Source organism: Fundulus heteroclitus, chromosome 11 (assembly GCF_011125445.2).
Source record: "Fundulus heteroclitus isolate FHET01 chromosome 11, MU-UCD_Fhet_4.1, whole genome shotgun sequence".
Lineage (NCBI taxonomy): Eukaryota > Metazoa > Chordata > Actinopteri > Cyprinodontiformes > Fundulidae > Fundulus > Fundulus heteroclitus.
Genome location: NC_046371.1, coordinates 36,132,808 through 36,159,385, shown reverse-complemented (window position 1 = coordinate 36,159,385; position 26,578 = coordinate 36,132,808). Strand labels below are relative to the sequence as shown.

General features: G+C 40.9%; 1 protein-coding gene across 6 annotated transcripts in view; it reads right to left on the bottom strand.

Moving 5' to 3' along the window:
* The window catches only part of usp25 (ubiquitin specific peptidase 25), a 55,629-nt gene that overhangs the window by 12,080 nt on the left and 16,971 nt on the right, over positions 1-26,578 (bottom strand). The window contains exons 6-20 of one of the 6 annotated variants that reach the window (XM_012868120.3): positions 20,908-20,994; positions 19,119-19,256; positions 17,883-17,959; positions 15,712-15,785; positions 14,030-14,181; positions 11,968-12,095; positions 11,781-11,876; positions 11,447-11,614; positions 10,366-10,607; positions 10,182-10,252; positions 9,871-10,099; positions 8,514-8,777; positions 8,191-8,330; positions 4,736-4,882; positions 1,090-1,185 (exon numbers count right to left, since the gene is read on the bottom strand). In XM_012868120.3, coding sequence (XP_012723574.2) covers positions 1,090-1,185; positions 4,736-4,882; positions 8,191-8,330; positions 8,514-8,777; positions 9,871-10,099; positions 10,182-10,252; positions 10,366-10,607; positions 11,447-11,614; positions 11,781-11,876; positions 11,968-12,095; positions 14,030-14,181; positions 15,712-15,785; positions 17,883-17,959; positions 19,119-19,256; positions 20,908-20,994 — 2,109 coding nt within the window. Of the gene's footprint in view, positions 1-1,089; positions 1,186-4,735; positions 4,910-8,190; positions 8,331-8,513; positions 8,778-9,870; positions 10,100-10,181; positions 10,253-10,365; positions 10,608-11,446; positions 11,615-11,780; positions 11,877-11,967; positions 12,096-14,029; positions 14,182-15,711; positions 15,786-17,882; positions 17,960-19,118; positions 19,257-20,907; positions 20,995-26,578 lie in introns of all 6 variants that reach the window. The other 5 variants (XM_012868119.3, XM_021319298.2, XM_012868118.3 and 2 more) reach the window with 5 other exon arrangements.

Sequence of the window (26,578 nt, the reverse complement as noted above, 5' to 3'; positions counted from 1 at the left end):
GGAGCGTTGCATATTAGTTCAAAGTCTTCTATTTAGATGAAAGCAAATTTTGTGTTTCATTTAGAAATCAAGGTCCCAGAGTCTGGAAGAAGAGAGGAGAGGCTCAGGGTCCTGTGGGAACTTTCCAGAGTCTGCGATGATTTGGGGTGCCATGTCATCTGCTGCTGTTGGTCCTACTGAGTCTTATCAAGTCCAGATTGATGTCTCACTGTGACTGACTGGGCGTTAAACCTGCCAGGCCTAAACCCCTCAGAGACTCTATGGAGTTCTGAGAAGAGTCACCTGATCCAAACAGGCTGGTCACATAATTATTAGTACACCAAGACTAAGTTTGGATTTTTATCGGTTCCATGTAATCTTCACATATTCTTAAAGGGTGAAATGTGGGTTCTTATCACTGCGTGACCTTGCCTCCAAGCTGATTTCTCGAGGCATCTGTGCATTCGCAAACACACAAGAATCCATCATATCCTGCTGTCCCCCAGCATGAGTTGGCCAATCACGTGGCAGCATTATGGTTTAAGGCGGGGCAGCTGCAGAGCCCACAGCCGAACCAAAATGAACATGGGAGTGCAAGAGGACGCACGCGTAGCTGCTGCTATCACATCTGTTTGGTCAGAATCCACAATTTCATCTTAGAAAGAAGAACAGGAAGAAGCACCTTGTGAATTTTTGCATGGCAAAGATGTTTGTGCCTGCTTAAGACATTCTCATTTGATACAGTGATCAGCTAAAAGCAAACTTTGGTAGGCAGACACTGGGTGTCGCTTCGCCCAATCAGCTCAGAGAGATGTGCCGAATGTCCCGCCTTTCCTCAAATGGATACGATGGGAGCCGACCCAGAACGATAATGTGCAGAACAGAGTGCTACACATCATCAATCCGGCTGGCCAGGTTACACTCTGTGTGGAATGAATCATCACATTAGTTCCACCTTTTAAATTCAATTACTGCAACAAATGACATTTTTACAAACAGACTTTAGAGTGATGCACCTGTAGGATGCAGAACCGAACACATAAAGGAGGAGGTGGATGTAGGAAGAGACAAACAGTGGAATGGGGAAAGGTAAAAGGAGAGAGGTGGTACCTTAAAAAAGGCTGCCTCAGGCCCGTTCTTTTCATATATGCTGCTGGATTTGCCAATGGCCATAATAATACCCTGCATGTTGGGGGTCATCATTATCTACCCAGAAAGCAGGAACCAGGTTAAATAAAATATCATCCGAGTAAAATAGATTAAATATACACGTTTCATGGCTCTCAGGCACTGCAGCAGAGCAGACAGGGTTAGGGCATGCCTTTCGTTAGTCGGCGGTCCATGCACTGTTAGTGGCACAAACAAGAGACACAGCCAGTGTGTTCAGAGCACATTCCACAAAAATCTAAGAACTGAGGTAGCTGGCATTACATGAAGCTCATTTTAAAGTAAATCTGGGATTATAAATCAAAACTAAGTGTCAAGTGTCATGTGTGGGATCTCTTCTTGGCAGAAAATTTCATCAGCTGATTCATACGGCAACCCGTTGCTTTTTCCTCTTGAAGAGTGTTTGGGCTACAGGGATCTTTTCTTCTCCTCCGTTTCCTCTGCATGTAGAAATTTCCCCTAAAATATCGCCCTGGTAAGGAGCAGGACTTTTTCATTTAAGATGTACTTTTGTGGAGACAGACTACTATATATTGCTTCTTGGTTGCATTTTCTCAGCATTGTATCATTTCAGTCTAAACTTCTCTACAGTTCAGATTTTATAACTTTACAGGAAGAGATTTTAATTGGAAGACTTCTACTTTTTGACATCTATCCTCTGACACCCTTCTAGTCAAAAGTAAAGTTTTAGGCCATTTCTTGTTTTATACAGTTTCTGTTCTGACAGCTTTGACAGATCAATTTAAAAGTGTATTAGTGAGACTTCCACATAGTCTAAGTGCTTTCACTGATGTTTAAGTCAGTAACCACTGTGATCCAGTCTGATAATATTACTCAGTTTTCAGTCACACTGTAAAGATGCATCTCCCAAAGCAAGCCAGGAGGGCTAGAACGTCTTTTCAGCAGATTAAAACTGTAGGAAAGATGATTAAAGGCTTCTCTTATAGTAAACCAAAAGTCAAGTATTCCTATTGTACAAATGAAAGTTTACAGAAGACAGTTTAAAGATTACTGGCAGCCTATAAACACCTCTCTGCAATTGTGAAAGCGAGCCAGAACAAAGGCTTCCATATTTATCATATTTCCACCAGTCAGTAAAGCCAACTGGGAGGTACGAATTAGGTCTTACACTGAAGAACATTAGTTTTGCTATGCCTGAATAGGGTTGTCAAAATAAATATTTTAATAAAATCATACTCATCTGTACATGTACATTGGTATGATTGCCGTTTGAAAGGCTAGGAGTTTTCTTTTTTAATGTACTTTTATTCTTTTATTCGTTTTTCTTTTTTGTAATTTGGACCTTGAGTCTGTAATAAAGCCATCTATCTATCTATCTATCTATCTATCTATCTATCTATCTATCTATCTATCTATCTATCTAGTACTAAAATATGAATTGTTAGATGATATTCATTTGTGTCAATATCAATGTGGCCCATGCCCCTGTAGAAATGGTCCTGGCCCCTGTTATGGCCCCTGTACTAAAGACATGATATTAAATACACTTCTCATTATTGTTTGCAATGGCAAAGAAACCATACCTGATTGGTCACTTTGACCAATACTATTTTTTGCCTATACCGACCAAAACAATGAGCTGCTACTGGAAGTTTAACCTCTGCTAGCATAGAACACAAAAACACATGTGACCGTCTACGTTTACGAGACAAACACCAAAGCATTGTTCAGAGCTACATAGTTTCTTTATAAGGCAGACGGGGAAAACAATGATGCTAATTGATGCCACATGCTAGCTGCGCTAATATTACAAGCTATGCCGCAACAGAGATGTTTAAGAACAATGTAAAAGTGTCAGTAACGCTCCTGTATCTGCAACAGTGAAGTAGTATACCTCCCCGACGACATTAGCTAACACTGTTTTAATATTAGCATCTTGGACACAGATGACCCAATGATCAGGTTCTGTCCGTTTAAGCTCCCAGGTGCGCAGTTCTGCATTACATAATGCTTCGTTCTACTGCGATGTGAATGAATGAAGGGAAATGATATTCACCTGAAGGCACAGCTGGCTAATAAATAGTGAAGTAACAAAACAAGCCAGTGTGCCCACTCCCTCCATTACTTTAGCTGTAAAGCTCTTAGAGGCTAATGTGGCTAAAGATAACATTGGATATGGAGGAGCCAGACTGAAGCTAACAATTGGAGCAGAACAACATAGGAACCTTTAGAATCCTGCCCTGCTGCTGATCACTACAGAGAATATTATCTATTCTTCTGAATATATTTGCAAGGACCAGATCTTTGCTTACACAATGAAATATGTGCTTTCAATCCACCATAACTAGATTGTTTTTTTTATAGAATGATTATTTGTCCCTCAGTAGTAAAATTAATTTGTATCATCAGCAATTTGACAAGCAAATAGAAGCTTACAGGAGCACAATAAAGATAAGTAATTAAATAAGATCAAATCAAACTGCATGGTACATGAATCAAAGGTATATACTCCCATAAAGGCGTATATAAATGTATATAAAGGTGTAACCCTTACACTAAGTGTTATATTTTCTACCGTTTAACCAAAAAGGGAATGGACACTTTAATAAAAATGTAATTAATCATATTTACTCCTCTTAGCTAGAAAGCACCCTGTACCTTCAAAAAAAGTAGCTGCATTATCAAGTATGCTATGAAGCATTTTGGTTGGTGTCGAGTTTGAAATTTTATTCTTATTCACTGTGAGATGAAAGAGTCGATTTGATCCATGAAAACATGCCGAAGACCAGCAACAAAACCAACACACTCTGCTTTTCATCATCACAAACGCAGATATTTAGCTGTTTTTATACACACTGGGACTTTTACTGCTTGTAAAAAGGTTGTTGTGGAAGAAGGGGCTTGAGCCCCGCCTGCACGGTGCGAAAACCAGAAAAAGAATGAAGCCCAAAAAGGCGACTGCACGTTCAGAAACAAACTCAAGAAAATGCAACCGCTGACTCACAAAGGTTACAGTGACTTTAGAGAAAAACAAGCCAAAAGTGGCTGATAATAAGCGGACTAAAGGCAACAGTGAAGCTCACATCCACACCCCACATAGATTGTTGGATGTTTTGAAGCCGCTGAGAAAAACAACAACTAATAAACGTCGCCTACCTGCCCAGATGCTGCAGGTAGTCTAAATTTTGGAACTTGACATCATTTGAGGAATGCCCTATAGCTATAGAAGGAATGAGCCTCATGGAGTATAATTTACATAACCAACACAGATCTGCGTAGCAGCGAAAAACACAACAAACAGCCGGGGAAACAATAAGGAGTCCTTACAAATAAGTCCTAAGATATTCATGAAAGCAACATGAAAACACGCCCCAACAAATGCAAAGAGCTTCCTGCTACAGATCCTCCTGCCATACACCCAAAATGCAGATTGGCTCGGCAAATAGACCAACAAACAGGTTAGTGTCAGTGCATATTTTCAGCCTGATGCCAAGTCCTGAATCAGTCAGCAGAACAAAGTCTAGCTCAGTAATAATACGTAGAGCTACGTGAAGAGGCATACTGAACAGCCTGAAACGTGGGCGAGCACAAAGTGACAGAAGAGAAGCTCAGATAGAGCTGAAGCTACCTCGTCATCATAACCCCCCTCCTCTGACTCAATGACAAAGGTGCCCACATGAGGAATGGCCACCTCTACGGTGCGCTGGCAAGAGGATTCATCCTCTGTAACCTGGTCAGAGGGTGGGGCGGGGGCAGTGCTCATCTGGGCCTCAGGCTGAAGGGTGAAGGGAGAGGGGGGTGACTGAAAAGAAAGTGTAACAAGTAAACAGGAAGGACAGATGAAAGGACAAGATATGTTAGATGGAGGAGGAGAAAAAAAAACATAGGTGAAATCTAAGAATGCAGCTCTCAATCTAAACATCTTTTGTTGCAGTCCAACTGTCCGGACTTCAATGTTTAAAAATTGAACAAGCTGAATACCAAAATTTTGACATGAAGCCTCCGTTCTCATCAAGATCTTCTGAGTTCCCCGTTGGAAATACAACAAGAATCACTTCTGAAGTCAGAATTCACAATGAGAAAGCTGAAGCTCGCCAAACAGCCCTGAGTTTAGAGTCAAATATGGCTGCCGGGTATACAGAGTGCAGTGAAAGCTGCAGGTATCAATGTTTTATCAGCACTCATAATGCCATTTATTGTTCTGTTAAAGTTCAATTTGCGAATATATTCTTTTTAATACTTTAACACATAAATTGAAAGGTTATAAGCTTGAATTGCAAACAGTAGCTGGCGCCAGAAACAAAGAGAAAATCCACTGTTTTCCAACTTGCAGTCAGGCCTAAGAAATTTAGCTGGATGACAAATTGTTCCTGAAATTATTGTGATAAAGGATAATATCATTTGGACACAATTTTCAACTAATATAATGATAATGGCATAATAATGCAAGTACATCCTTTTAAAGATCAATAACATTTTTATTTCTAAAGAACATGTAACTGTGAAACTGGAAGGCATTTTAAATATTTGTGCACTAGTCTCTTCTTCTCCTACTCTGTAACACTAACAGCTTTTGTTCTCGTTCATAAAACATTGAAGCCGGGGACAGGTCATCCAAAACGCAGACTGTCCCTGGAAATAGGGGATGTCTGGTAACCCTTAACAACACTGTCTGTGAGTGCACACCACTTTGCTCTGGCCTTTGTTATGCTGTCTCTAAACGCTCCAATGATTGTAGACTGTCAGGAAGAGGGAGACGGCCTTTCGCTTGTAGTTTTATTCCCAGCTGGGAAAACTGCATCAGATTATTATGTTTTAGGTACAGATGTATGTTTGTTGTATTGCAATATTTAGCTGCGACTGTTTTACAACAAATGTGACATAGCGGCTTGCGCAGGTTACTACCTGGTTTATGCTTGACATCATTTTGGCTACGCCCCGTTCGTGCGACCAAAGGTTTCTGCTCCGCGCACATAAGAAAATTCCTAAATACGCGGATAGTTCTGCACGGAAAAACATGTCAAACAAGCAAGCGCTCTTTCTTGCGGAGGGTTGTAAATCTTGGCCCATAAAGATCACCCTCTTGGAAGAAAAAAAACTGTTGGAAATAACTGTTTTTTCTACTTCTACATGTAGTGGAGTGTAGCAGGCTTGGCACAACGCTGCCCTCTAGGGTCTAGGAGGATAGTTCTACTTCGGAGGAAAAGCCGCATGGAGCATAAATGCTGCAGACATTGTATCTGCACATCTCATTTCCTCAAAGGACGTACGTGCGTCAAGCATAAACCAACCTTAAGTGGTCCACCACGGTCATTGGGTTTGAATCCAAAGTGTTACCACGCACTAGCTTTAGCAGTCAGCTCTTAAAGCAGTTTCCTCTCCTTCTTTTCAAATCTCAACTAGCGTTTCTCTGGATTGGTACTCTTCAACGAGCTCTCATGCTACACTCTGAGGTATGTAATGAAACCATGTGCCTGGCAAGTCCCTGATACAAGAGTTCCCTCCTCCCTATGCTGAGGAAACCAGAAAGAGAGGGGTGAGCTGGGACCGATGCATTGGAGTGAAACCTTTTGTCATCCAGTCTCTTTAGCAGAAAGAGAGGGAGACAAGGAAACCAAGCATACAAATGGAAACTATCAAACCTATTTTAATTAATCATGCGAATAATTCATTTATCTGTTATTGCCACAGGCTTACTTGCAGCTAGAAGGTGCTCAACTCAGGTGTGGTGTCATTCCACGCTCCAAGCTACAGCTTCCGAGAGAAATCCAATGCTGCATCAACTCTAGTAATGAGACATGGGCAACAGCTAAGGAGGAGGGGCTACCGTTAGTAGGTGTCCTGGCTGGAAAAATCACGACTAGGTACCTTCTCTTGCTAACTCTACTTAGCTCCAGTCACAAGGTAGGTACGTTTACAGCAGATGGTAATCTGGTTGATACACTGTGTTGCTTTGGCCTCTAACTCTGGCACAGACAGCATAACAGCAGTGTCCATGCAGAGAGTTGTGAGTGCTGTACAAGTAGTAGCAGTAGAAAAACTAAACTTTCATCTTCGTTAATAAAGATTAACTACTCAGCAGAGCTGCATTTACTTAACGCTGAACTCAGAAAATTCTAACAAAGTTCAAGATTAAGTTAAATGGCAGTAAGACCGAGGCCATCCTCATCGGCACCCCCTCCTTGCCCAAACTAGACAACCTGGCATCACCCACATCACCATCAACAATCCCTCTCTCCTCACTTTTCACCAGTCTTGGTGTTGAGTTTGACTCCTCCCTATCGTTTACTGCTCACGTTAAATCTGTTTACCAGACTGCTTCCTACCATCTGAGGGGCACTGCTAAACTCAAACCCACCACACTGGCCCAACCTACGTCCAGGACCTTTTTCCTCCGTCTGCATCTTGGTCACTCAGATCTGGCACCCAGAATCTCCTCTCTTTCCCCTGCACTAGGCTATCAACCATGGGTGGCCGTGCCTTCTCCTCCCTGAATCGGCTGCTTGAGTCAGTCAGGACGGCAGACTCCCTTACGACTTTCAAAAGCAGCCCGAAGTTTCAGGCTGCCTTCAACAAATAAGACCTCCCCTATGATTTTCTTGTTCTTAAGTTGGATGATTTTAAAGTGCGTTATAAAAATTATTATTATTTCTATTATTACATGTTGCCATACTGAGATGGAGTTGGAATAGTGAGCTTTGCAATCTATTGATTTTTCAGGTTAGCGATTTATTAACTTAGCATTGAGTTAGTTTATTTAGCTTTTATTTTCCTTGTCCTAGTAGCCCACTGCAAAGGAAGTTAGGACAACTGTTGACTGCTTACTTAGAAAAAAAACATTTCCCCAGAAAGGACTGAAATGATGGCGCAGCTTACAATTTCACTGGTTATTAAAACCAAGTACTGGATGCCTACAGGTTTGAATTTATCGTGGATTTTCACTTTGATACTCCGACAGCGTGCATCAAATTTAAGAACTGAAATGTAATGCGTTGGTAAAAAGCACATGTTTAGACAATGTTCTCTAGAAGCTTTAGTTGCGATTCAATCCTGCACTGATTGACATGTACATCCTATACATACAGCATTTAACAAGACTTCAGGGTTCCTCTCCTCCTGTTCTGCAGCAGCTCTGGATATCGCCCTCTCCGTGTCCTCCTGCAGGTGCTTGAAGTCATTAGTGGGCGATGGCTGCTCCAGGTACTCTGGATCTTGCTGGGGTACTGAAGGGCAACGAGACAACAGACAGATAAGTGCAGGAAAGAATTACGCTTGTTTAACAAAAATAAACGGAGCTGAAAGAATTCATTTCAATGCACTTCAATTATAGATTTTATTTTAAGAAATGTCAGCTTCCCTTTGAGCATTAATTTCAAATCCACCCTGATGACTTTCATGAAGCCTACCAGTGTTGTCTGGGGGGCTGGACGCGATACTCATGGGTTGTGGAGAAGAAGAAGAGGTGGATGTGCTGGACGGCGCTGCAGAAGCAGCTGCAGCAGCAGCAGCCAGGGCCAGCTTTTCCTGTTGGGCCTTGCGAGCCTGCATGGCGTCCCATTCTTCAATCTCCTTGTCAAACTGCTCGTTATCCTCCTTCACATACTGCTTCAGGTCTGGAGGCAGCTTGTCCATGCCGCTGAGGATTTGGCCAGTTTCTTTATCGAACTCCTCTGCAAGACAGCGGGATAATGATCATCATATGGACTGCTGGAAAATAGGATTAAACTGAGGGGGTGTTGGTAGTTGACAGTAGGCTCATTTATGTTCAGCCTGGTCGAGGGCTCCTTTACATTTTGAGACGCCACTAAAGTGGACGGCTCCAAGAGACGCAGATGAGTGGTGATCTATTATTTTAATATGATAACAATGTTGTTTATGGTTCAAATGTCTGATACATGCAACATCTTAGAAATAAAATGGTCAAATCATATTTGGGTTTTTTTTTGTGCAGGTTGATATCGATGTAAATAACAGGGTTAGATGGGCAGATGACATCCCGTCATATTGTGATTGTATTGACTGGAAATCGTAAAATAATATGTATCAGCAAATATAAACAAATCGATATAACATTGTATCGTGCTAAAGCTGGTGATTTAAACCCTTAGTACAACTGGGAGTTAAAAGTTGAGGGAATGAACAGTTATACGTCATTATTCTAAAGAAATAGCCCTTTGGTGGCACTAGTTGCCTTTTTTCGCAGTAATTAGCCAGAAAATGGGTGGAAACAGAAGTGAGGAGGACAAGCAGTAAAGCTCCCAGGGTCAGGAATCGAACCAGGCAGCTGCGTCCAGGACTGCTCTACGCTTCCTCCATAGGCCGCCTCACAGGATCTCCTACTGAACAATGAGTTTCCCCTCACACAGCTTATGCTGAGGATGTGCAAGTCAAATACAGTCACTAGATAACGAGAATAACAGTGTTATGTGAGCTAAAGAATCACAGCTGCCTGTTAAGGCAGACTTAAATGTTTTTTGATGCACTGTTTCTTAGTTGTGTGCAACGTTTTGTGGTTTCTCAGTTTGTGGGACAGCAAACCTGCTCAACATGCTGTTTCATCACCCCTCCCCTTCATGAAAGTCCACAGCAACCTTACAAATATATGTTATCAATATTCGCATGCTTCATAAAAGCTTGTTTGGTAAACACAACCAAATCAGTTAGAGGTTCTGACGCCCGGTAGGCCGAGCACAATCTATAAATGGTGACCAGGTGCTGTAGCATACAAACATGACGACAGACTGAGTGGTAGTCCGTTTGTACCTTCTATGAGGAATGGCTTCTTGTCGTTAATGTACATGAGACAGTAGGCACTGGCATTACGGTAGCCTCCAAAAGAGTCCCTGACCAGCTCCTCCCAGGATGACTTGGTGACTGAGATGTCATTATACTTCATCCAGCAGCGCTGATGTGGGTCGTAAATGTAAGCCCAGTAGTGGCCGGCGTTGGCCTGACCTTCATGGACCAGCACTGCATGGAGCCGGTATGGAACCTGCCACAGTACAAAGGACATTGTAAATGCAGATGAACAAAGAGAGCGTGGAGCTGATCATTCTCATCATCTGACTACTCACCTGCATCATAGACTTGTCTGAGTACATAAGCTCAATGGTTCTGTGGATTCTGGTTATACTGCCTTGCAGATCTGATGAAAAGAGCGTCACTTTAACATTTTGTGCTAGGCTAATGTTCCCTTTTGTAATCCGACGCATAAAGTGAGGTTAGGGAAGGCATAATGGAGACATCATGGGTACCTACCACGCGTATCGTTTTCCACCTCGCTCCTCCAGCGATGCAAGCAGCCCTCTAGCACCCTCAGCTCTTCTTCAGTGATGTGGCGTGGGGCAGGGTGCATGGGGAGGTCGGGCGGCAGCCGGGACTGGGTGAAGGGCTTATGAACAGCTACTCTCTGCTGCTGAGCAGCAGTGGCAGCTGCTGTGGGAGCAGAAGCAGAGCCTGAGCTCTCTTGGGGAGGGAGGGAGTCCAGCTCAGAAGTGCTGCTGGGATGGAAAAAAGCATGAAGTCAGCAGAAGGTAATGCAGTTGTAGCAACCAGACCAATGTTAGTGCCGTTTGGAAAACATACTGATGTGGTTTATCAAAGATGCAAGTTGGAATCGTCCTCACAGGCCAAACTTTTTCAGTACCATGAAACGTATTTCTACTCCATGGACCTTTTTCACGTTTATATCACTTTACAACCACAAAAACAAATTTAGCTGTAAAACAAATCCAATCCTGTGTTTGGACAAAAACTAGCACATAATTGTGAAGTGGAAGGAAACATGTTTTTTCACGTTCTTTTTACAAATATGAATACTGAAAGTTGGGCATCATCCACCTTTACTCTGAAATAAAATCCAGGGTGACCACCTACCCAAGTCATTTCATTGGCTGATTACTTTCCCAAAATGGTTTTCAATATTTCTGCAGTTTTTGTGTGGGAGCATAAATGAGAAACATAAAGCTGTGAGAGCTTTACAGACATTCAGGCTTCATTTTGACCACATCGACTCTCTTCAGGTATCCTACCATCTGACTCCGAAGCACTTCATCAGTTTTCATGTATATCATTTAAACACTAGAATAATAAAGAAAATAGTATTTGCCCCACCCCTGTTGTCTTTTTTTTAGTTTGTCAGCTTAAAATGCATTTTCTTGTTTTAACTGTCCTCGAGTGTTCTGAAAAGTGACATCGATCCATCCGAAATTAATTCAGGAAACATGGGTGTACACCAAATTTAAATATATAAGTCTCTTAATGAATCTTTCTCATGCAAGAATTTCTAAAAAGCAATAAAACAGACTGAAAAAGCCCTCAGGTTTTTAGCTGAACGTGCCTCGGTGGTGGTGGTAACTGTTGTCCTGTGGTGCCACCAGGGGGGGCTGAGGTGTCTATGTCTTCCACTGGGGAGGTACACACAGGCTTACTGGAAGCAAACTCCATGGCATACTGGAGGACATCTGCCAGAGGAAACCTCTTGGGGCCTGAACCGTAACTCAGATATCTGAAAGGAAGCAGAGTGAAGGGCCAGTGTCACCGAGATGGACGGAAACAGCAGGGAGAGGGGAAATAAATGGAGAGGGCAAAATGGCAGATGATGAAAGGCTCCGTCAGAGTGAGAAATCTCTACCCCCCACTTTCTGGGGGAGCTCTGCTGATCAACAGCGTACCTCTCCAGTCGCTGCTGCAGCAGTGTAAGATGCTCTTTCAGCCTTCTGATCTCCTCCCTCTTGATTCTGGTTATTTCCCTGTTTCTGTCCATGTACCTGTGGGACACATTCAAATTGTAACCTTTAGTTTTACACTACAGGTCAGTAAACACTTTAATAATGAGTAATGAAAGAATTTAACCAGCACCTGTCCATATAGAGCATAGAGGGGAACTCTAGCTTGTTGTGGATCTTCTCAGGTCGTCCCAAGGCTTGGTTGAACTCAAATCTTGACAGTTCAAAGGTCAACACAGGAGGGAGTTCTGTGAACCAGTGCTGTAAGAAAAGTTTACATTGAAGTGAAATCACTTTACGGCCGTATATGGGAGGAAAAATAAAATATACAATACACAAAATACAAAGAACAATTTGAATACATCTTTATTCTCACAAACGAGTGGCAGGATTTTATAAAAAAAAATTAAAAAAAGATACAAAAAATACAAGAATTGTTTCACAACAGCCAGTTTGACTCCTTCACTGAGTGCAGACAGTTGTGTAGTACTCTCTATTAAAGCAACACGACTGATTGTACTGCACTAAACAACTCGCTGCGTCCATCCAACACAAAATAAGTGACAGGTTATTTCAAAACAGGGTTTCTAAGACTTTCCTTCCAGGTCTGGCTTTACACCGTTGACCCGAATGATCACCAACATTGCCATGCATCAAGTAATCTGGTTCACACTAACCCAGCTGGAACTAAGCTTCTGTCTTCTGTACAATGGACATTTTGCTAAACTAAGAAAACTAAACTGGTTGCTTCTCCTGTTCTCGTGCATATTTAGTTTATGCTAGGAAATGAAATAAACTAAACTAATGGGAGTATTAAAATCTCACGATATAAAAACACCACAATATTTCTTGTTAAAGTGAAGTACGTCTAGTGGTCTCTCCCCAGCTGCTGTGTCAGTCTATTACAAGGCTTAATATGAAGGTGGAGGTTTTTAAACATCCTGTTCCATGTCTGCTCAGTATGAGGGATTGCTGCAAAGCCATCAACAATGCAGACGACTGTCCACTGTGGCTCTAGAATCTTTCAGGAGGAGTGAATGCTGCTTGGAGAGACTTGATGCAACCTGCTGGGTTTCCTTAGAGAGGAAACTTTCTCACCAACCTGTATAATCTGATTGAATTTGACTTTTAGGGAGCAGGAAGGAAAAATGGGATGGTGGAAGAGTGACAGACTTCAACACATCATTAGCAACAATTGTTTTGGCACAGGAACGCTTTAGCCACGCCCAAGTTGTTCTTTTTAATCTTAATATTTTTCATGGGGATCTCATCACCGCCTACTGGTGGAGCTTGGGTAGTACCATGTTTTTTTTTGGTGTTTTTTTTTACAATTAAACCCAAAGACTGTATCAGTTTGGAGTTCTTACTGCAACCATATTCCTTTCTCCTTTATATTGTGTCCTCTATCCTGTATGTCAATAAGTACTGCAACTTCTCTCATGGATATGAGTTTTTTTTCTTATTTAAACAATTACAAATGTTGCAGACGTTCTACTTAGATCTCAATTAAACAAAAAATGTTAATTTATGCAGAATCATTTTTATCCCAATACATTTTTTGTAGAACATCACACAGGATAATACATCGCAGTGACATGACTTTGGGTCATGTTCTGAATCGACACCTTGGCAAGAAACCATCTGATCCTAGATGATGTCAGAGGACTTGTCTCTAATAACCCCCCCCCCCCCTCTTCCACAGAGCTGTACCCATCTGTACCTTGACCTGATAATTAGCTGCTCTGGGACAGTGAAGTGAGGGCTACGACGAAGCAGAGGGCAAATCCAAAATAGAACAAGTGTCACAAAAGAGCAAGAGGTCTAGAAAAACAATCTGACAAAGTATTTCAGATGTTCAGTTTCAGCAACTGTGAAATTATTCATTTCTACAGAACTGAAACATAATTAATCCACTCCACTTCTGATGTAGAGCTAATGTTTTCAGTCTAAGTCCAGAAACAAAATACTTGCTGTGCTCCAAAAACAAACAGCTTTAAGAATTAAGATGTGGTGCAAGAAAATCTGAGTACACTACTCAGTAAAACAAATCATACTTAAAAAAGAAGAAATTTACAGGAACTGGTTAGTCTGACACCAGCAACGTTTTGAATTACATGATAAGGAATAACTGATGATGTAGAATTTGGCTCTCAGATCAGCAGGAATCACCACTTTCACCTCCTTTCAACACTAACCTCCTGACCAGATCTGGCAGAGTTCTCGGCTGAGTGCAGGGACTCGATCTCACCCTCCACCATTGCTGCCTCAAGACATTCATGGAGGTCCTTGAAGCCGTTCACCTGCAGGGGGTACTGACCAAACATCTCTGTGTTCTCAAACTTTTTACCTGGGGGATTCCACAAACCAAAGAGAAATGGGTAAACATCTCAAACAAATGATCACAGCTTTCATAAAGCTAACTTTGTATTGAGATTAGGCGGAAGCAAAATATTATTGCTGCACATTTTCACCAACTCTCTCTATGTGATGTCAATAAATGGTTCTCTGGACCTAAATATCGGTTTGGTAAGCCCCTAAAGAGGTGGAAAGGGGAGTTTAAGCTGACTCACCAATCAGAGCAGAGTTGGGCAGATTATTTGCCACAAAACATTTTTTAATCATGCTCTAATATATTAACCCATTTCAAGAGTGCGTCACAATTCAAAAACAGAACTTTTGACTTTGTTGAGTAAATCTCCTTTTTGGCTCATTTTACCTGCAGGCTGCTTAATAATTATGAACACCTAGATATAGAATGTAGATCTTATTAGGCACCCTCCTTCATCGCATCAGGTGCACATCACCTGATTTGCTTAAATCCTACCTTACAGGAGCAATAAGTAATGACACCTAGTGTTTTAAATCAGTAAAACAGCCTGTCACTGACAATCTAATAAGCAGTTTCTAAATGATCTGCTGCTGAATTTTTACCTACACAGGACAGGAATACGATGTTGTATTCTGTTGTATTTCTGGCCCGCTTCCCTTACTGGCTTCCATGTTTGCAGGCAGCTGCTCTTTTGCCAACATGAAACACCAAATGTTTTGTGAACCCTGGGAAATCTCATATGATTGGCTCAGGAACCAGGAAGTAAACACGGGCTACACACTTAGGTCAGTTTTTTTTCTGGGTGACGTTATGACATATATTGAGCCAATACTGTTTAAAAATTAAAATGCAGTGCATCTGTTCAACATGAGGAGGGCGCCACACAGACGGTTTTAGAAACAAAAGCAGGATTTTAATAAATGTGCAGTAATTTGTCAAAAAAATGACTTGGACATATAGACAGCACTGTAAGACAACCATATACTCAGTTAATTAGCTAAATAAAGTTGATTTGGGGGTGAGTTACCCTTCTAAAAGGAACAACTATCACTGAACTTTTGTGTTGCTATTTGATGAGATATTTCTTACATATTTGAAAAGATTAGACGCTAAGACTAAGTCATCCACTCATCATTACTACTTAAAAAGCTGCACTAATGCCTTTGCATTAACTACTAATGACAGTCCCTGCTCCGGCACAAAAAGAGGAGGGAACTTGCTAGCAGCCATACAGATGAGGCATTAAAGGACATTTTATGAGCAGCAGAGTCCACAGATCCAGCTTTAGGTGGCTCTGGGCCAGTATTGTCGTGCATAATAAACACAATGTCAATCAGCCATCAAGGTCTTCCACGATCAATGTAACGGCTCTGCTGTTTTACATGGAGCACAGCTCATTAAGACAAGGTCACCTTTCATTACTAGGGGCAAGGACTCGCCTGCTTTGTGGACGCCGACATCAGACCCCTCCAAAGCTTTATTTATCTGGGTTACTTTGGCACTAAGCCTAATTTTCTCTACATTACTTAAAATCAAACACCATCTTACCTTCTAACACACCCACAGCAAGGAAGCGGCCGTAGAACAGTTCTACCATCGGGTTCTTTGGCTTCTCTCCCACACTGGAAAAAACAGAATTTTATTAATCCAAGCCAAGGCTTCAATTTTCCACCAGGATTCAGCATTAAGCTTTTTCCTCATTTAAATACTGGGCAACCAAATCTGCTTATTTCATAAGAAAGGGAGGTATAATTTGAAACATTTAAAAGGACGGTACTAACAATATAACACATTAGTGAAAACAAAGCCTACGAATCGATGTATGAAATAGTTAGAGTAAAAGTTCTACATCTTCAATTCTCGTACTGCCGGGTAAAAAAAAAAAAAGGAGTCATAAAGAAGGTCTTTTACTGTTCCAAATTAAATGTCAACAAGCCCCACATTGTGAAGCAGCTCTGGGACAAACCTAAGCTACCAAGTTACATGTAGCTTTAGTTACAAAGCAGAAAAATAAATAAAATCCAGCTCCACAGCATATACAATGTTCCCAACACAGCTTCAGGAAGAGAAATCTATTGGTCAATCCTTAGATTAAAAGGAGGTTAGGATAACTCAGCCAAGCATGAGTGGGAGCCTCTTGTTCCTGTTATTAAACTAATGCCACACTGCAGAGTTCCTTTAACACTTCGTTGAGTTACTCAGACTTTAGGTTATTATATTCCCGCCCCGGGCAAGGATTTTGGGAGTTAAGCACACAAAACAGCTAAATGTGGTTTTAATGTAATTTAAGTAATTAATATAGAATCGCCATTGGTCACATCACTGTTGTAGCAGAATCAGGGAAACTTTCCTATGCTGCATTTGTTTCCATTTTGATCTAAACTGCTGACAGCAGGACAATTCGGAACTCAAGCTTGGCTAATTGTGTTTAAACTGAGCTGTTTGTTTCAAACCAGAAGAGTACCGTGGCGTAAAAGATGGACAGATTGACATGGAAATTGCTTATGGTGTGCTTTGAGTTTGTCACTTTGTATCCACAAACCTTAAAGTATTTTACTTGGATTGTATGTGATAGACCAAGTCAACGTACTGCATACTGAGAGTGGAAGGAAGAGGACACTCCATTAGACTGGATGCACAGCTTCTATGAACATCAATATTCAAGTCTGGACACTTTCTCAACGTCACAAAGCCGTTTACCCAATGCAGGCAGTCGTCATTGCTGGCTGATGAACACTCCTCACAAATGTTAAAATGTGTTTAGATTAAAAGAAAAGAAAATATTCAGAATGCACCGTTTATTTGGCCTGAAAATCAAATAATCCGACCATGACGTGCGTTTACCAAGCTTTATTAAAAAAAAAAAACTCTGACATTAGCAGAGTTGATGATTTCCTTAAAACAGTAGAGGTTTTATACTTTGTGCGGAAAAAAAACAACAAGCACAGAGGTGCGTTGGTTCTGCTGTGGGTCCATTATGTTGCAAAAAACATGTTATGTGCAGTGTTATTTAATTTAAAATTTCTAAAGGGTTTGTGGCTCCCAGTGTTTTGTTTACCGTGTGAAACGGGTCCAAATGGCTCTTTGAGTGGTAAAGGTTGCCGACCTCTGACCTAAACCATTCCATTGTAGCCCCGGCTGTAAGTTTAGGGCCGTCCTCCTGGACAGGTCCAGTATAGCAGGACTGCCCTGTGTTTAGCTCCATCTGTGACCAGATTGGTCTTACTCTGCTACCATTACCCCCGTAACATGATCTGCAAAGCAGGATGCTTCCAACACCATGTTTCATGATGGGGATGGTGATGTGTTTTCCATCCCAAATAGTGTTCTGCATATAGAACAAAAAGTTCTGTTTTGAACAGAGGATGTTCTTCCACCTCTGATGCTTCTACAGAGAGATTAAACTGCACAATTATACACTTTATTAACTAACAAGGTGAATCCTAAGGCAATTGCTTTCCCTGGACAGGTATTGGTATAATAAAGTGGACCAAATACAAGTATAAGACACATTTCAGAGGTCTTGATCTATTTCACAAGACAATAACGTTCTTCCTGTACTTCAAGCACTACTTTGCAGAGGTCTATCACATAAAATCCCGATAAAATAAATTGATGGTGGGGGTTATAATGTGACAACATGAAAATGTTCAGCGAGTAGGAATGCTTTGGGAGGATTCTGCAGAGGCAGCCATGCCCAGCATTCCTCTGAGTGTTACCTGTCTTCTTCAGCCTTCATCTGGAAGGCGTCCTCCAGCCAGTCGAGCAGCTTGTGGGTGAACTCGCTCACATCCTGCTGTTAAACAACACACAGACATGGGTGAACATTTCCAGCATCGCCTCTAACGCAGGTGAGCCCCAACTAAAATCAAACCACTTTCATTTCTATGATGTGCTTATGTACAACACAGTAACTCTCTAAATACAACAACTTGTCTTTCCTGTGAACTACACAGATAGCCTGCATTCTCTGAGGCCACTCTCTCTTAGTAGCACCCAGTAATTCGGGTCAGTGCCTATCCAACCTGGCTAATACACAGGGGGCGGGGGGGGGGGGCACGAGGCTGATGAGCAGAGGCCAGATGGCAGACCTCACTTAGCCTCTGCACAAAAACTGGCTGAGAACAAATGCTAGTGTGAGGGAGAGCAATGAATAGCTATGCACATTAAACATGTCTGTCAAATTCAATGATGCAAAGCCCCGCAAGGAGGTAGAGTTCACAAGGGAGGATGTGGGGAGGAAGATTAATAGTCAGCAGATAAAGAGGTGAAGTGTCTTTGCTCCAATAGTGGAGCACAAAGGAAGCCAGCAGCCAGCTTGGAGCTGCTGCTAACACTGTTCAAGGAGAGTTGTTCCTCTCCACTCTCACCGCGTGCCCATGCAGGATGAAGGTTTACTGAAAAGACCATCGCTGCATCAAGTCGGGCTTCCTTAGATGGATCATTTATTTACAACTGGTATAATACACTGAACCTGGCTGCATTCTATTATAAATAAGATCAAATTATAATGTTACTGAGTTTTAGTCTTTCTGCAAGCTTGGATTGATTAGGTTCAAGTATTTCTGTTTCTAAATCTGATGTGTTTTTCTTATAACATGCTGTGAGATAACTATTGTAAATTAACTTCATATAAATCAATATTGAACTGAATTGGTGGGAGTGGGTTTTATTTAGGGGTATCAGAATAAAATAAGCTAAATTACACTGAATCTTGTGATTCTAGTTTGGAAAAACGTGGAAATGTTTTGCTAAAACCTTTCTAACACAAGTAAATCAGAAAATTACTCAAAACTCATTAAAAGAAAAGGTCTCAATTGGCTTCGTGGGCAGCTCAGGACACATGATCTAAAATCAGACTGTAGTCCAGTTTGTTCAAAACCATCATGATCTCTGACTTGGCAGCTGAACAACATGTTGCCATGGTGATCAGGTTGTTGCAGAAAGAGGCTTACCTGCTGTGACTCACTGGATTTGAAGGCATCTTTGAGGATCTCCACAGCCCGTGATGGATCCACGTATTTCCTCTTGGACCCCACCATAAGCGAGAACAGGTTCCTCAGCTCTTGCATGAAGGGCAGATTTCTGTGCTCCTGGTCAGCGTAACACAAGCAGGAATAATGACTTAAATCTCATAAGTATAAAACTAATGATTAATTGAAAATTAAAGGAAACCTTTCTTTAAAAACGTACTGCTTTTTAATCATATCTTGTGATCTGAAGTTTTGTGATGATATCTGACAGACTTTTCACCTTTCCTTCATAGTTTGCCATTTCTTGATTTGGCACATTGAAAGGCTTAAGCCATACAGCAGAAGGTAACCTGCAGTCAAAATGATGGAGGGGGCTGCTTTGATTGAACAGGAAAACTAACAGAATTTTTACAGAGCCATTGTAAATGTCTGTTTATATCTGATAGCATTGTGATAAATCACACTAATTCCAATCGCTGAAACTGCTCACCTTCAACTTTGAAAAGCTTTATTCGGCTAAAACTAGAAGGACTACAGGTGAATAAAATGCTACATTACATTTTAGTCAAGGACAAGGACTAAAATTCACAAAAAAAAAATAAAGCAGACTATCTGAGGAAACCAACCCTGGTCTGTTTAAAGCAGACCAAATGGCTCTGGTGTTAAAACAGGAACCCTTATTTTCTCAAAGTGAGCGGGGGGGTTTGCTGATGTGACGCTAAGATTCTAATCTCCTGCAATCTCACACGGCAGTAACGCATCAGATCAGAATGAAGGGTGTCGAGATGAGGAGAGGTCAGCATCAAATCACACTTTCATAGCAGAGGATTAGATGAGATCAGCAGCAGGCTGCTGACCCTACATGAGTGCTCTTAGGGGCTAAGATGGGAGAACACATGTACTCAGACTAGTTGTCATGATACGAAAATTTCAAACTCGATGTTGATACCCAGGAAAATATTTGATACTCCATACCATTTTCAATATTACGGGGACAAAAAAATGAACGGCATAAGAGATATTTTGGGAACATGAAAAACTCACCTTTTTCAATCTTAGTATGGAACATGCTTTCTCAACAGAATCACAGATGCTAGCTAAATAAGTGTGCAAATAAATGCTAATAACCCAAATTAACTCATGCCTAGTAGCATGCTGGCCACAGCTAATCTCACAACATTAATGCGGACCACCCGTTACGCTAACACCAGTAATGCGTTTAATGTGTTAAATTATGAATGGGAACTTTAATTTATTAACCTGTCAGAATTCATCATGAAGGTCAGGGTGTCCATCCTTCAGATGTTTGGCCAAGTTCGTTGTGCTGCTTGACTTTGTTGCCACCACTTTACAGCACTGTTTGCTCACAGGCTTGTCAAGATCTTTGGGTTTCCCTTCTTTGTTTACCTCATATGCAAAATATTTAGTATTGATAGCATGCCAAATTAGTAATGTATCCGGGTACAGCGTTTGAGTGTCAATGGTTTTCACATCCCTAACTCAACTGAGTGTGTGGTTAAATTAATTAATTTTAATTGAAAAGCTGTTTCATTATGGAAACACTATGAGATGTTGATCTCTTACTACCTCTGAAAGTCCGTATACTTAGAACCAAACCACACAGCTTCTGAATTTGCACTCAACTCTAAAGGCAAAGCTGAGGCACTGCTAGCTACACAACCATTGCTAGTATAAAAGCAGCATGTATCATGTCAAGCTGCACAAGTTCACAATGATGTTACTGCAGCTTTAGCTCTACATGTCCACTTACCTTCTGGTTGCGAGGCAGATCAAGGACTCTGGCGGGTGGTGAGTAGTTGAGAACCAGCCTCTGGAACTCCAACAAGTTGAACAGCGACTTGAGAGCAAAAACAAATAAAATTATATTAGAAACATTCAAAAACAAATATCATTAGCGCTAGAACTGAGTATGCGAGGACTGGCTTTATGTCACTGAGGAAAAAAATGGACTATAAATGGCTTTCTCTTTAAGGAAAATACTTTAAAGAGAGCGTGACTTTAAATCAGGTGTTCACAAGTCGTTTTTTCCAAGTCAAGTCTCAAGTGTTTCACCCCAAGTCAGAGTCTAGTCTCAAGTCTCTAAGGGCTGGAAAACATTTTCCCATCAATCCAGGTCACCTCTAACCGTGTTTCACTGTTCATAGGCCTAAATTGCCACAAAACATTTACAGATACATTTTAAGGTTTATTTACATTTATTTTTTAATCACTTAACATTTAATTCCCTTTCCAAAAATGTGCTAAAGGCCGCATCATATGGCTTTGATCAAATGTAATATTTACTCAATAAGAAATAAACAGGCCTTTGAGAAAAGGTAGTTTTGAAGTATTTTTTGCTGGACACTGGACTCGACCGTAGTCCACATACGCCACACCAACAGGAAACTGAATGATAACCACATCAATATTTTCAAAATTATTCTCAAAAGACGGACTTAAAGCTCTCTCTCTATTGACTGCATAAATTAAATTCTCTCTCTATAGGTGTGTGTATTTGTACTTGCAGCTGAGTGAGACATTTTTTTGCTCATTTTACTGGTAAAGTGAGGACTTTGACGTTAAAGTGACTTTTTTTGGTCCTCACTTTTTCTGGGGGTTAGGGATAGGACTATTCACACAATGCGTTTTGAGCGTCAGGTTTACATGCAAAGTCTTTGGTGGACGCGCCTCTAGAAGCGTGGAGAGGTCCTGCAGCACCTTTCTACCGTCGGGTGAGCACATTTTGAAATTCCAAGCATCTGAGCGTTCAAAGCAGCACACGCTAGAGTTGGAAAATCTAAACTTTTGCAGCTGGACGCGGAGCCAATCAGTGACCCCTCTATGTGACGTAGTAGTGGTAGATTTTCCAACTGGACGGAAGAACCACGATAAAGCAAGTTGACAACAGAGGATAAACTCATTGTCGCCGTTTGTGCCCATCCTATTATCTATGATCAGTTGAGCTATTACTAAAGAGACCATAAAGGACCTTAGTTGGAGGAGGATTAGCGAGGAAGTTGGGATCTCGGGTAAGTTAACAAAACTTAACACGGAAAATGTTTCCCCACAATTGATGAAAAGAAAGAAATGGGTAGCTCCTTCCAACGCACGTCAGACCAGTCTGTCCACACTTTGCTCAGAGTATCCAAGATGACGTGTTGGACGACTTTTTGACCCTCAAAACGCGTTTGGTATGAACGAACCACAAGGTGTTAATTATGTATAGGTTGAGATTAGGTATATGCTGTTTAGGGTTAGGGTCAGGGTTAGGCCACAGAAAGGGTTGAAAGTGAATGGAAGTGAAGACATGGTCCTCACTTGTATTTAAAATAAGGATGTGTGCGTGTGTATTAGTAATCGTATACATTAGATCAAACAGATCAATTACTGGGCTATACACATTAACTTAGGTGATAAAAAACCTAATGTTTAAGTATTAAATGTACCAAAACAAGCAACAAATAAAGCTTCTCTGCACTCAGTGTAATCACCTATTATGGCGAAGCGTAGCGGAGACGGACGCTGTGTAAATGAGGGGTAAGGTTAACAGCTGCTTGTACCAGTCTTCACTGTTCACTTAATTATATTTTGCACTATATATAGTTAGGAGGGGTTTCTTTTCCACACCAAGCAGGAGAATTTGTTGATAACATTGAAAGCCATTTTCTAAATATACATTTAAAACTTTGTTTTTGATTCTAAACAGCAAAGATGTTCCAACATAAGATATAAATAGCGATATAATGGATGAGGCACAATCTAGTAAAGTGTTATAAGTGTTAAACTTCAGAATGAACTGAACAGGAAATGCTTTCATTTTTATATTTTTGTCAGAAGTGTCCTTGTAATCTCACAACTAGCTTAGGAGTGAGAGCATGTCAGAAGTAAGTTACCTTTATTTTGTTTCCGTGATGATCCAAATTGGTTAAATGCAGGGTTTATTTGGTCATGGTGATAATAATGACCACTTTAACAGCTGTTATGAGCCATTAACAGCCCATAATAACCCACCAACATCTCTGCTAATAATCAAGCTCATTCTTTTACAGTAAAACATGTGCAGCTGCTGCAGTCTGAAATCTTGTATTTTTGTTACTCAAGTGTGAACAACTTGGGAGTCTAAACCTTTAGTTGCCAACTCTGCTCTATGTTCCTAAAGCAACTCCTACACTCTGCTGGTCGGGGGTCCGACTGTAGGCTCAACGTCGTAAAAACAATTACCCCCCTTCTACAGATTTCTTCAGGGGTTTTCGTCCTACAGACAAATTTTCCATGTTCAGCTGTGGGCCTAATTGAACATGAGAAACTGAGAGCCCAGCTGAAGAATATATAAAGGTAAACTCCATGCCTAGCACTAAGCTCGTAACATTTATAGTTGTGCACACCTCGCCTTAATAAGCATTTGATTCAGTGGGCCATCTAAATTGCAGGAAACTTACTCATCACAGGTGGCACAGTGGTTAGCAAGGTTTCAGGTTGAAATCTCGATTGGTTTGTAAGAAGATTGTGTTTAGTTTTCCTGCCACCACTGCCCTCAACACATTTTACATGGGGAATTATAACTGGTGTAAGAAAGGGTGAACTTGAGAACACCGTCTACCATAGCATCACTGCTGTTTGACAATAAGAAGCCTCACTGCAAGTCTTTCTAAACTTATTTTATTTACGTATCCATGTGTTTTTTCCCTGCCATTCACCATATTCACGCGCAAAAGCAACAACAAAAAAAAACGCGTGTTAACGTTAAATAAACATGCAAGCATATAGAGTTAGTTTTTTTTTTTTTTTTTTGGAATGTTGGCGAGGCGGTAGCGCGAGATAGCGCTGCGGGAAACCCTGCTTCAACAGTAACTAAGCCACAAACCTCAGCTCTAACAGATGTACCCATTCCCTCATTAAAAGGTGTTTAATTTTTTTCGTAACCCCCGATGTTTGCTAATAAGGGCTCATAAAAACCTGGTCTTGTTTGTAGCAGGACATTCCGGGTCTTCAAATTGAAAGATTTTCCTGTTTTGGGCCATCTCAAACCACCCATTTATCCGTAAGATTACTGAAAAGGCTGTGTTTCAACAATTAAACACCTTCTTAACAATGACCAACCACTTTGACGTTTTCCAGTCAGGTTTCTGTGCTCACTACAGTACAGAGACCGCCCTGATCAAGGTGTTCAATGACATCCCTATATAAATACTGACTGTGAAAGAACCACAGCTGGTACTATTGCAGCATTCGATACTGTCGATCACTCCATTCTGTTAGAGCGCCTGGAAAACTGGGCCGGCCTTTCTGGTACAGCTCTCCACTGGTTTAAATCCTACTTAAAGGACAGGGACTTTTTTTGTGTCAGTAGGTAACTTTACATCCCGGATGCCATGTGTGGTGTGTTGAGAGTGATCTGGTCAACTCAGTGGAACGTTGGGACCACTTCGACCTCAAATCGGGGATATTCAACATGTTCGATTGTCTTGCCCCAATATCCTAGCATGTTGGGTGTTCCCCGAGGACAAAGGAGCACACAGCCTGTTAAATGTGACATGTAGCCAATCAGAAAGCAAGGTGAGGGAAAACCTGAGAGAAAACCCCCCAACTTACTTCCTTATATTAGTGGAGCAAACGTAGAGCGCCCCGGTCGAACTGTCTCCAATCCTTTAACCAACGGCTCTCCTTTTTGTTGTTTTTTCTCGGTTAAAATCAGCCCACAAACTATCGCCATTTTTCTTCCCCGTCGTCCGTGTTTGTTTACTCTGGCCTCAGGTTTGATCTTGAGAGGATTTGCAAGCTTTCCTGTCTGTTATCTGAAGGATCCCAAATTAAATCTGTTTGTGTGTTATGCTTGCCGTCTGACCGGACACCACACACTGTACGAGCAAACTTGTTTTATCTAGGATTTCTTATCTTTACGTGTGGTGCCCCTCAGGCTTTGAAACTCTGCTGACTATTTTAAAATCCTGCCGTGTGAATCAGCCTTTGAAGGTAAAAATTCTAGAAGGGTAGAATATGCACATGCATTCCAGTTTAACAACTTAAGACTATTTTCATAAAATTCATCATATAAAATAAATTAAAACATCTAAATTACAGACTGGAATGTAACATTTTTTTAAAAAGCCAAGTGGGGTGAACACTTTTCCATGACGCTTTATATTGCACATGGAAAAGCAAAAATGACAATGTTTTATTATTAAAGGAAAGGAATGCTCGTCTCTGGAAGACTCAGACTTTTTCTCCCACAGAAAAACACGAAGTTGTTTACTTCAAACTGAGCACACTGTCTTCTTAGCTGTATGGATAAAATTACAGGCAAAAGCCAAGCATCATGTGATGGTGTATCCAATGTTCATTTGGCATATTTCAGCTCAGGTCACATTTTACCACCAGCAGCACATCAGCTGTGACTAAGCCTCCCTTGATTTTTGACATTTTAACACTCCTAAACATGAATACATGCAACAGGACTTAAGATAATCAAACACAAAACTGTTTCTTTGCGTTTGATTATCTTTCTTTCCAGTGTGAAACATTCCAACACGGATGTCAGCCAAACTGAAGAGTCAAAATTATGTCTAAACCGGAAAGCAAGTCCCCCTAAATGGGAAAAACACTTTAGCATTTTGCAAAGGGATTGAAAGTTGTCAACTTACCCTAAACAAGACAAGTTAATACAATTTACACTTATTCCAGGTATAAAAAGCAAGAAACAAACAGAGTTTTGACTCAATTAGTCTCAACCAGAACTGGACAATATAAGAAAATGGTGGGATAGGACTGGGTGATATGGCCTAAATTATATAATATTCCCTTTTGCATTCACAGCTAAATTATCTTAATAGAAGGAACTCCCAAATAAACAAATTTCTCTAACAGTGCATATAGGTTAAAGATTAAGTGATAGATAATAATAACCAGTGGCATGACATAAGTTAAATTGGGCACAAAAACTCAAACACCTATTAGCAGCAACCATTTTTTGTGATGCAAACAATCTGACATTGATCAATTTTAAATTAAACAGATAAAACAGCATAAACCAACATACTAAAAAAATACATTTTATATAAGCTAAATGTAATTTAATTTTCATACATAAAATTATAAATAAAGACTCACTCATACTGTTCATTTATTGAACAGAAAAGATTTACATCAATCTTTCAATGAGCTAGCAAGCAGCTTGTGCCCAAAACAATGAACACATCTATTGAGCTCGGCAGCTTTAACTGTGTTTGAACCGCTGTCAGACAAGGTTCTCTTCCTTGTTGTCCCATGCAGACAGCGTCGCTCTTAAACCTTGTCTAACCATCTCCCCGGTATCGGCTGGAAAATATGCCGTCTGGAGCACTCTGGTGCGCCGTTTCCATTCATCACCGATGTAATATAAGGTCAGAGTAATGTACGGGTTCATCGCACGACTGAGTCAAAGATCAGATGTGGCCGCAACAGCT